Consider the following 12,600-nt stretch of genomic DNA (forward strand, 5'->3'; position numbering starts at 1 on the left):
ATATTGCCACTGTTTTGGGTATTTTTTAAATATAAAGAATTTGTAAAGGAGCAGACTTAGGGTTTTGTTTTACCTGCTTGTTTTTAATGTTTTAAAGAAATATTGGTTTTGACTGCATGATAGAGATACAGTAAAACTTTATAAATCCCCAAGGGGCAATTCCTTTTTACAGTCTATGCCATCCATGTCTTAAATAAATATACCAGTAACAACAACAATCAGCCTTCACATGAACATCAACATGGCAGTGCCAACACAAGCATAGATCAATGATTTGTTTACAGTAGCCTAATGGCTGAAGAATCATGATCATATCATCGTATTATTTACAGCAATGTGAGCCACAAAGCTTGGCGAGCCGCAAGATGCTCACAACCTGTGAAATGAGTAACACTGGTCCAGTGCTTAATGCTGGGTCAGGAGGAGGATCAAATAGATGCTTCACTTCTACAACGACAACGTCAGAGGTGCATCCTCCTTTGTAATTACCATAGTTCTGACTATACCAGATAATAGAAAAAAGAAATAATGTGTATGAGAACAGGATAAATAGGGGAGTGAAACTTGAATTTTGTTCATGTATGAGTTAATATTCCTTGAACCGGTAGCACTGTACACTGCGCCTTGCAAAAAGACAAGAAATTGGGTTCAGTACAGTGTTAAGAACACTGTGTTTCTACTGTCAAGTGATTTGCGGAAATAAATAGAATTGAAAGACAGTGGGAGCATATGTTATTTTCACAGATCTACATTTCACTGGGATGACAGGGTGGCAACGAGCCAGCTTCTTTGGAGTATTAGATCAGTGTTTTATAATTAGGTCAATACATTCAAATATACATGCTAAAGATAAAACAAGCTTTCCACCTTTATTGTCAACAGAAAGTGGTATATTACCATTTTAAACTTGGGCATGGTCAATCTTTGTGGTGCGGTAGTTTCAATGTTCAGCCAGGTAGCCAGATGGTTTCTATTTCTGTCTGTGGTTCCCTGATAAGTGAGAACATATCTATATGACTTTTATGAGATGAGATAAGATAAGGAAGGACAAGATGAGACAAGATCGTATTGATGTCCAGGGGTGAAATTTAAGTCTAAGAGGTAAATAAAAGAGTACAATTTTAATTTAAAAGCTGTTACATTAAAATATCCTAGTCCAGTTGACCATTTGAAGGATATTGTACAAGAATCAGTTTCTATCAGTCACTTTCTTCGTATGCCACACCAAATAGTGATAATCGCAGCATGATATTCTAAAAATGTAATATGTTATATCATATGACATTATAGTTTATATTCCCTTAAAGGAATAGTTATACACAATAGTAATTGTTTTCGATTAGATATACGCTTATTCACTTTCTTGCAGATAAAGAGGGCCCTGGCAATTGCTATGTCACATATAGCTGTTGCCTAATTGGTTGCGCTTTGGAAGGTCAGTGCCAAGAAGCCGCTTGGACGCCATCGCAGAAAACAATGGCACAGCCAGTATAGAGTCATTTTACCACTGATCAGGTGTGGGTGGCTTCTGAGATGTGAGCAGTGAGTGTGACAGGTTGGCTGAGTAGGAGTGGGTTAGGTGTGGGTGTGGGGGGTCACAGCTGGCTTAGGCTGTGGTCACAGTTGCTCTCATGGTAGTGGGCACAAGTGAATGCCTGAAGCTTGGCATTTTGCTCTTTGGTAGGATGAGCTGGTGACTGAATGTGCAGTCCATCTGCCACAGTTCGTCATCGAGTAGTGGGAGGGGTTGTTCAGGACAGTGTCAATCATGTCCATCCTCCTCCTCTCGGCCACTGCCTACAGACTGTGCAGTTCCAGCCAGACCACAGAGATGGACTTCCTTACCAGTTATCTGGCATCACCAGCCTTGATACAGCCTCCTCAACACACTATAGCCAAAGAAGTGAACTGACCACCGCTGACTTTCAGCAGCCTGTTGCACACACTGAAGGAGCTCAGTTTCCTCATACGAAGGGTACTTTTGTCTGATCGGTCAAAGTTTTTGTTGATTTGGACCCCAAAGTGCCTGTATGAGTTCCCCATCTCTACCTACTCTCCTTGGATGATACCCAGGGCTTGGGGCTTCCAGCTGCTAAAGCATGGGTCTCAACTATTTATTTTGTAGGTTTTGTTGATAAGAGCTTCAATTTATTGACAACTTAAGAGAAACAACTTATTGCACTATGATCAATATTGCAGAGTAGTCAGTGGTGTTTTTCATTTATTTTTTATTTTTTTAATGTGGATATGGTACATTTTGTGATGTGTACACAGTTTTTTTCAGGGCCTAAAGAGGATTGTCATTACAATTAATATCCACAATTTATGTTTTTATTATTCAAGAAATCCATACTGTATTGAGTGGTATAGTTAGTTAGTGGTCTAGTTTCAGTCAATCAACTCAATAGTTAGCTACCTATCTGGTGAGTATACATATATCTTCTATATATATATTCAGAATATCAGATTGACACAAAGAACCATAATTGGTTTTGCAGTTTTTAGCAAATGAACTTTAAAGGAGACGTGTTAAGCTCATTGTCAGATTCATACTAGTATTTTCTATTAGAACATTTTTCCATGATTTAATGTAAAAAAAACCGCAGGCATTATTTCCCTCTTTCTGTCTGAATATAACTGTATCTGTCTGGTACACTCCGTTTTAGCGCCTATCTCTATAAGCCCCCTCCCGTAAGCCCAGTCTGCTTTAATTGGCTTGCAAGTAAAATATGGCATACCTTTGCAAAGGTAATTCTCAAGCCGTCGGTGGAGATACTCAGATGGGGGACAGTTTATTCCATTGAGTCTGCATGTAAAATAGGAAGGGGAGCTAAATTTGAAAGGCTTGTTAAACCCTTTTTCTGATCTAGGTAGCCCACAAACAACTGTCTGGGTTGTATTATTACACAGTATATGGGCTGGTAGGCATTGCAGATACTAAAAAGTATGTGCACCAACACTGAACAAGTGAGTTTTTCATATAATGTCATTTCATAATGCTCATATTATGTTTTTTTTGCTTCTTCCCCTTTCATTTATTGTGTTATATATCTTTTTTATGCACGTTACAGGTATTCAAATGAAAAAGCCCAAAGTCCACCCCAAAGGGACCTACCATCTCCAACGGAAACCACTCTTCACAAACTACCCCAAAACTCTATTGTAGTCTAGTGCGTCACTTTGTTACACGCGTTATAATGCTCGCCTAGCTGCTAGCGTGGCCCGCCCTCTTACTCTGCTTCTGACTGGCTAGCAGAGCTTCCCTAGCTACTGCGCATGTGTGACTCTCAACAAAGATGGAATAGAAGTGCGATGTCTCACTCTGTAGCTAAAAAAACACAGGGCGAAAAGAGGAGCTGCATAAATGTGCAGTACAACAAATATATGGTGTTTTTTGAAAATTAAACCATGTATACCTATTCTGATATAACCTCTAAAAACAAGTATGAACCTAAAAATGATCAAAATGAGCGCTTTAAGATTTACAAAATTTAAAGCAGATTAATACATTTGTGATTTTGCTGAGAGTATCACTAATGGAGCTAGACTGTTTGTGAAGACTGAGTTAAGAAGACAATATTATCACGAATATTTCATGATATGTCCCCCATTAAATTGCATTCTTTCTGCTGCTTCCGTTTTTAAACTTAATTAATTTTGCTTTAAATAAAGAAAGAAAAAAAGATTCCCACCTTCCAAGCTGCCAGTGGATTTCTGTATTTTACTATGCTACCTCTCAAGTCTTTAAAATATGCTTAGAATATGTAATCCATCTGACTTTTATTAATCATGTGTTACAGCTGGGTGGTGATACAATGGGATCATTGTTAAAACTATTGTTGTTGCACAACGATGTTCACAATTGTGTCTTCAGATCACACAGTACACAAGCTCTGATAAAACAATTTAACATCCAGCATGCAAAAATTATCCAATTAACCTACACATTAACATTTTGGCCCACCTGAACCAATATTTATTAGAGCTGGCACAACAAGGTTACATATAAAAGCAAAATGACTAATGTTTCCTATTAACATTGTTTTCTCTATGTAATTTGAATTTGTTTGTCATTTGCCCTTGATCAATGGGCTGAAACATGCGCTCCAAGTGCAGTGGGGGTTGAAAATGTTTTCCCCTTCAGAGATATCCTGATTCGCTTACCTTACAAACTAGAATTTCATTACTTATTCTGGAAGCGCATCTTCCCAAACTCATTCACTGGGGTAAAACAAGGAGAAAATATACTGTTAAAATTAATAATTAAACGTGATTAAACAACAGTTGGGACAACCTGAAAGCTAAAATAATTCCCTTTTGCCAAGCCACTTAGTGAGGGCACCATCAAAAAATTAACTTCAAATACAACTTGGAACAAAACAAGAACAGTAGGACACTGAGTGAGTTTATCTCCACGATTGAAACCAGTGGTGTTCCTTTGGACCATGAAATTGTCATTTGTTCTGCAAGCGTTACATCAAATGAGAGTTCAGGGCCCTGCCAGGACTGTTCGTTGCTGCTGAGCTTATTTTAACTTGTTATCTGATAGAATCTCCATGGATAATTCTATTTGGCTCGGATAGACAGGTAGAGAATGCAGGCAAACACATGCTAATCAGGGTTGTGTCTCCATAAAACGCAAGAGGAAAAACGATGGCGTCTATCTACAGAGCTTGATGAAAGTCACAAAAACGCAAATTCATCATGCATTATGAATCCTCACGTGATTGAGAGTGTACTGTAAATGTAACTGCATTCGGGCGTGTTTGAATAATTCAGCATCTTTTCATTTCGGTGTCTACTGCGTGTGTTTGTGCAAGTAAAAGCTTTTCAGTTTGAGTGCATGTCTGCATGTTTCTGTGTGTGAGATGAGCATTACACAAAAATAATGTAACCAGAATGAGAGATTACATTCTGTGACTTGCTTAAAACCATTAGGGAGGGGGAAAAGGCAGAGGGGATTACTCCGGGCTTGAACGTGAAAGCGGCAGAATACAGAGATGGGAGGTGGGGGGAACAAGGGCGACATTGAAAGTGTAGCACCGACAACAGCACTAGCAGGAGATCAGGTTAAAGAGGGTGGCAGAGCGCCAACTAATTGTTCTAGAAAGAGGACAAAACAGAGACAGAATGAAAAGAGGGATATAGGAAGATTATGACATAGAGGGGGTGGTAAAAGTACAAATACAGCAGAGATTCCATCTTGCAAACAACAAACTAAGGGCCTTTGCCACCAACAGTTTCCTGCCTTTGATGTATACTGCAGTTAGGTAGCACTGAGGAGCAGGAGATTCGTAGTGTTTGTGGTGAGAAAGCCAGAAAGAGAAGAAGAACAAGCCATCAGCATTATGAAAAGCATCAGACCCAGAGGCCTATGGAACAGCCACTTTGATGACTCTACTGTTTGCTTCACGTGGGTGTGGTGGTGGCGGAAGTGGCATTGTAATGAAAGGAAGGGGTAGCAAAGTAAGTATGTGTAGCCAGGTTGTAGAAGCCAACCCAAAATTAACAGAAAAAAAACAAACAAGAAATGCAAATCAAACAAATAAAAGACATACAATTAAGCTGTACACCCAGCAGGCATTCCATTCAGCCAATTAATAAATAAATCAAGATGGAGGAAAGGGTTTCGGCTCAGGTTAGTATGAGGCAGCAAACCTATTTGCTGATTTGGTATACAGCATGGTGACATACTGACCTGGGCTTGAGACAGCACTAGTGGTGGTGGGTTCAATAATTGCTACAGGGGAGGAGAGGGGGGAAGGGGGAGGGGGAGGGGGAGGGAAAGAGGACATTCACGTATTATTAACAGAATGGAGACGTAAAATAAAAATAAAAATGCATGCAAGGATAAAAGGAAAGGGAATGGAGACAAATCCTCTCCATGCATTAGGACGTTGTCCCTGTAAGAAGATGCAACCTCCACATGCTCATAAACACCTTGTATCCCCCTCTGTTGACTCGGATTTGCATGGGTTACTGCTGAGACAAAAATGAGGGGAACTTAGGGAGCTGGGACAGCTCCAAAGCACTAAAGGGGTTTTGTGATTGGATGAAAAACTTTTATCACACTTCTGGTATGCTTAACAACTGGCAGTTTCATAATTTAATATCCTACTTTTTAGGTTGGATGAACTGACTAAAAACTGAGCAAAAAAAGAGAAACTTTTGTTTCCCTTTGATCCCTCTTTGGACGGAACTCAAGAGTCCCAATCTGATTACCTTAAGAACTCATGTCAGGCTGAGCCACTGGTGGAATAATGTCAAATCCAGAAATGTTCAGTCCAGTGTGTCAAACTATTAAAACTGAGTGTATTCACCAAAAGACAGCAGCAAATACCTCTTCTTCAATTTAAAAGTGTATGAGTATAATGTCCCACCAAGTAGACCTTATATTTAGTCATATTAATGGTAAAGATTTTTCTAAAAAAAAATTATGAAAGGATCCAAACTTGTTTAGAAAAGAAAGGATTTGTCGTAGACTTATGAGGGATGCAAAGAGGTAAATAAAAGCAATATAAATGATTTTTATGACACATTATAGCCGATAACTAGCCTAAAACTTACAGTAGATGTTGATGATGTATATAACAATTCCTTTGATTACTGACTCTTAAAAGCTTAAAGGTCCCATGACGTGACAATTTTACTTTATAAGGTTTTTTAACATTAATATTCATTCCCCCAGCCTGCCTGTGGTCCCCATGTGGCTAGAAATGGCGATAGGTGTAAACCGAGCCCTAGGTATCCTGCTCTGCCTTGGAGAAAAATAAAGCTCAGATGGGCCGATCTGGAACATTGCCCCTTATGAGGTCATAAGGAGCCAGGTTACCATCCCTTTCTCTGCTTTGCCCACCCAGAAAATTTGGCCGACCCATGCTCGTGGGTGCTCATTGTGGTACTGGCTCTAGTGGCTGTATTCTGTACCAAAGCTGAATTTTGGGAAAGAGACTTCAGATATGGTATTAGAGGACCACTAAGATCTATATAAAAGCATCCAAAAGCAGCATGTCGTGGGATTTTTTAAGCTAAATCCCAGTCTGCTGTGGAGCATCTATTATTTAATGATGCTATGGTACGAATCTATCAGTGTAATGTAAACATTACTGCCCATTTGATCTGGAATTTGAGACAAATAATAAATAAATAGCATGGCTTTCTGTTTGGTAAACAAGCACTTAATTTAAGATAAGCTGTCACCAGCTTTGAGCAGTGACTCATTTAGGGAGCAGAATCTGTGATCTGTGGCAAAGCAAAGCTTTACCATGAGAGCTCAACCCAAAGTAATGCGCTGGTAGGACTCATAGGGCTCTTTTCAGCTTTGTGTTTATGGCAGTTACAATTGTTGCTCAAAAACTAGTTATGCTTCTCATGAAAGGTAAAACTCCACCTTCTTCTAGAAGGCTTCTAAAGGAGCTTATCTTTCACAAGGGAAACCGTTTTCACAAAAAAAATACCACTTGGCCATGCAATAGTGCAGAAGCCTACTTTTACTCTCTATTTTAATCCATTCACGTGGAAATTTAATAGGGCCATTTCAAGTGTGGGGCAAACGTTGTACTGTTGTCCACAACATGCTCTCAATCTGTGCTCTATGTGCCGCTTTTTAGAGGTGCTCTAACAACTGTGAAATGACTGTGTTGCTGTTTAGAAAGCCACTGTTATGCCAACAACAATAAAGCATTTGCTTTCATTTGATTTCATCATTCTTTTTGATGGAGAAATTGTGTAGGAATCAGTATTCATCCGTGATATGATATGCCTTTTCCCTCGGCGTATTGGTGGGGAAATGGTTGAATTTATCTTTTCTTCCACAAATGTTTGACTTTAAGTACTCCTGGGGGAGCCCATATGTGAAGACAGTTTCTTTTTAAGTTCTTTCTTTAAACAGGCAGGCGGGTGCAATCTGATTAATACTTGAGCATGAATTCACCATTAAATCATTTCATGAGCTCTCAGACACTCGTCTGTTACCGTGGAACCTAATTTGACATGCCCCCTCTCCGACATAGCTCCACAAACTTGGGCTCTTTCTCTCACTCAGAAGAGCAACGCATCATTTCACCACTGTACTGTATGTGGCAGTCGACCTTGCACAGCCTGCTCACTTGCAAGATGAACCACATTAGTTTTCACACAGCTATTTCATTTCATGGATTGCTATTCTCTTTGTTCTCTGCAGATGGGACAATGCGAGAGATTTATAGGTCATGATTTGTAGAAATCAGTGTTCATGTGGGGCCCTGCTCAGTTTAGCTCATCACATGCATAATGAGGAGTTAATACTGAAGCTGCAATATTAAGACTCAGAAAGCTACTGTACAATATGTGAGGGTCCTTAACATGAGGCGTGTTCAGAGTTGTATTTTCACAATAGTAGAGACAAGGTAGCAAGCTAATGCAACAAAGATCCAAAAGAAGCATGCAGCAAAGAGGCAAAATGTCTTGAACATTTCCATCTGTAGAGTATTTGTGCCAAAACCCAGCAACTCATTCATTGTCTAAGTCAATAATATTGACCCTAATCTTCTAAAAACCCCACAGACAGAATATGGCCATTTGTGCTATAGTGAAGTAGAAATCTTACTTAGTACCCAATAAAAAATAGTTAGCAAGAGGATGTTCAAAAGAAACCATTTAATCTTCCCTGCTTTGAGTGCATTATCAAGTTATTCTTCATGCAAGGACACATTGTTTTTGTAAACTCTAACTCTTAACTGTAACTCCTAACTGATCCCTCCATGATAATGGTAGAGTTAATATTAAGTACTGTATTAGTTTTATGTATGTATGTAGTTTGTTATCCAGCAAATTACTTATTCTTCCTATGTCTTTTTTTTTAATGCTGTCCAGAGAGTGTATCATCCTGTGAGCATCCACTGGGCTCAGTCATCCAGGGATGAGCCATCCTAGCAGTGTATCTGGCCTCATACAGGAGTCGGTGAGGGTGGGTGGGTATGAAGTCCATTGCCCGCTGGGCTGCAGGAAGAACACTGCTACAGCACCGAATATGTCTTCATCGCTGTGAGACGGGAAAATGTTAATGGCTTTTCTGATTGCCTAAATATGGAAATACAGGCATTTGAATGAGGTAAATGGCACAACACTGTTAGGGTGCTTTTGGGGGAAATAAAGGACACTACAACCTCTCCATGTTAAATTTATTCAGCATATTTTAATAGGTGACTATCTAAATGAAGACACCAAAAACCTAAATAAAATAATCCATTGTGTTAATCTTAAAACACTGAACAACAATCAGAAAAACAGGAATATTGCCATGATCCATCTGGTTTCAGGACCAATGTAGACGCATAAATAGAAGAGGTAGCAATTTTACACAAAGATGAAAACAGCTTGCTAAAACTTGCCCAATCCCCACATGGCTTCAATATCATTTCCATGCACGTTAAGCTGCAATCACACACCAACATTTCAGGTTTCACCTTTAGCTCCCATTTTCCTGCACCTCTGCTTCGTGCCTTAGTTACAATCACATGGTATGGGAACAAACAAAACCATCAACAACAATGGCAGATGAGAAGACATGTCGAAATGACACCTTACACATGCAATGATTGATAAGTGTGACAAACGAACACAGCGTTCGTTAACCAACTAGCCAGCAGTGTCTCTCTTGCCTGAGGAAGGCTGAGCAGTGAAAGTGAGAGAGTAACTCTTTTCTTTTTCTCCCCCATCGTTCTCTTCCGATTACTGCCCGGGGAGCGAAGGAGGGGAGAGAAGAAAAGAGGAAATGAAGGCAGAGGTATAGGCGCAGAAAAATCTCCTCCAGGGCTAAGCTGAGGTGGGCTGGGGGATAAGAGCTTGACCAATTAAGCTGGAGGACTCCTCAGAAAATTGGAGTGAACAGCCTCAGTCTTTTCATCGAAGTTCACTTCCATCTAGCACATGAAATGGGAAGTTGAAATAGGGATTGCCAGTTTGGTGATTGTCATACCTCAGCTAAAATCATCACAAGGTGTGTGAGTGTGTGGGTGAGTGAGTGGTGTATATATAGTTTAGTCAGGAACACTCTTGTCATAGATTTAACCATTTTTTGTTGTGAACAACTGTTTGTTGTACAAGTACACCATTTATTTTAACAAATGGAAATACAGTTAAGCTAGGTGTTGAAGGCTCCGCTATAACAAAGCTCCCAGGATCAGCCAAGCTGCATGCTAAGCTGAAACAGGGAGCACAATGCTGAGACCCACCTGTATACAGAGTATAGAGTGGGCCCAAATCAAGACATTAAAAATCAATTTACACTTTTTTTTTTAGATTATTTTTTGGGCATTTTAGGCCTTTAATGGACAGGACAGCTGAAGATGTGAAAGGGGAGAGAGAGGGGGAGTGACATGCAGCAAAGGGCCGCAGGCCGGATTCGAACCCGGGCCGGCTGCGTCCAGGAGCAAACATCTACATATGGGCACCCGCTCCACCCACTGAGCCATCTGGGCGCCCATCAATTTACACTTTAAGTAGTATTAATACTCTAAACTAGGAGAGTGGCACTTACACTTGTAGGTCAAAAGAGGGAGGCTCCATACTCAGTAAGGAGTAGGGAGACATTTAAATCTACCGGCTCAATGTGAGAATGGCTGTGATTGGTTTGTGACTAATAGAAATTCCATTAATGGGCGTATGACTTCCATGTCCTGCATGAACTAACGTATTGCTTAATTATATAGGTGTGCTTGTCAGAAACACAACATTAATACTTTACAAACACCAAAGCAAGTAAGCGCTGTGACTAACGTTTCTCTTCTGAAGTTGTTTTGGAGAGGAAATTAGGTAGACATATGCTGGTTGACTAGGATGACACCATTGTATTCATATAATAATCAATCCAGGCTAACGTGAATGACAGTGACTGCATGTTGCTTCCTCTAAATTCCAGGTTTTGGTTGATTAGCGGGGACAGCTTGTTAGTTTTATAAATTCACGTGCACTAGCAACAAACTCCATGTATCCAAGAACAATTAAATCAGTGTAAATGACGTTAGATCAGACTTTTGTTGTAGATAAGTGTTACGTTTCCAGTGTTGCGGCTCCAAACCGTAACGTTAGTTGGGCCAGACGGACCCCTTGTTTCTTTAGGCTAACTATATTAGCTTTAGCCTGGCTGGTAGCAGGATTCTGCGAGGGGAAATGGCAGGGACGTTGTTATTATGTTGCATTAATCAGGTGATTTAGTTCATATTTGCAGCAAACATAAAACACTGACTGCTGTAGCTTCACTAACTAACCATCAAAAACTATGCGAGAGAGGGTTTATTGTTATGGGAAGTGATCACTTCCCATAACAATAAACCCCGTCAGACTAACGACACGTACACACGTTGCCCACATGGATACCTGTCTTAAAGGGGAAGGGTCAGACGCTAATAATCATGTAAAAGGAGAATGGTGAAAGTTTACTTTTCTATTGAGCAGTGAAAAAGGATTAGCGTCAACATTGCAACATCCTGGGATGTGACTATCGCGCATGGGCACATTGCGATGTTGATACTAAAACACAATATCGTTCAGCACAAATAAATATCCAGTAATCTTTGAAAAATCCAAAAGGTTTTTTAGCAACAAAATGTTAACACATAATTTAGTATGAAACTATATAAAATTGCAAAGATGAAAACATATATACCAATAATAATAATTAAATAATAATAATAACAACAACAACAATACATATATTTTTAGTATTCGTTATAAAACATTGTACAATTTGTACAACATTCAGAGTCAGTGCAGAGGGGCTACCAAATTGCTACTAACTATGGCAATGACTATATTATGTACAGTGCCTGTCAAATAAACTCAACAACTAAATCAACAGACAAAATACCACATCTACTGTAGCTAGTGATTGACTTAACTAACTCCTCCTTATGTATGGAATATCTTTCTTAGTGTAAAAACAAATGCACCTCTCCAGTTCAACACTGAGGGTTTTGTTCCAGTGTCACCGCTGAGACAAGCTGACAAAAATCACTATTATTTTCTTCTAAAGCTGATATCTATTATGTTTTTGTTGTTACTGTAAAGCAATTGAGAGAAAACCTGTGTCTTATAATTGAATCAAACTGACTGAAAATAAATTATAGCAGAACTAGACATATGAAAGCTGTGGTTCAGTTGTAATCAGCTAAACACAAATATTCCACTTGCAAACATACATAGAACAAAAAGCCTCTAAAGTTTTTTCTACATGTACTGTATGCCATCAATCTTCAGCTTGTTACACCTTTGTAACTGAACAACGGTTTAGCAGTGCAGACAGAAGTGTGACAAGTGCATATTCTACTGTAATATTTGTCAATTCACTGGGGACCCTGGGTATTGTGTTATTCAAAAAGCGTTCAGCTATAAAAAGCACACACACACACACACACACACACACACACACACACACACACTTGTTTTTACCACAGCTTTAAACTCACAGCTTAAAGTGGTACTTAGCTGAAAGAGATCGCAGTCCTAAAACTAATGGTTTAACGGCACAAAAACTCCACGAGGTCTAACACAATTGGCAGAGTTGAACTTAAACCAGCAGAGCAGAGTGAGGACACAGCCATCCAACTCATTTTAAAAAAT

The 12,600-nt window shown here is 39.5% G+C and overlaps 1 protein-coding gene across 3 annotated transcripts in view; it reads right to left on the reverse strand.

Annotated features, from left to right (window-relative positions):
• The window catches only part of negr1 (neuronal growth regulator 1), a 148,871-nt gene that overhangs the window by 24,885 nt on the left and 111,386 nt on the right, over window positions 1-12,600 (reverse strand). For 2 of the 3 annotated variants that reach the window (XR_004657845.1, XM_034881008.1), the window contains exon 7: window positions 5,699-5,740. The exons of the other annotated variant lie outside the window; for it this stretch is intronic. Coding sequence is in view for 1 of the 2 variants with exons in the window: in XM_034881008.1 (XP_034736899.1) it covers window positions 5,699-5,740 (42 nt within the window). In the remaining variant the exon portion in view is untranslated. The remainder of the gene's footprint in view (window positions 1-5,698; window positions 5,741-12,600) is intronic. 3 annotated transcript variants of the gene reach the window in all.

Source organism: Etheostoma cragini, chromosome 9 (assembly GCF_013103735.1).
Source record: "Etheostoma cragini isolate CJK2018 chromosome 9, CSU_Ecrag_1.0, whole genome shotgun sequence".
NCBI lineage: Eukaryota > Metazoa > Chordata > Actinopteri > Perciformes > Percidae > Etheostoma > Etheostoma cragini.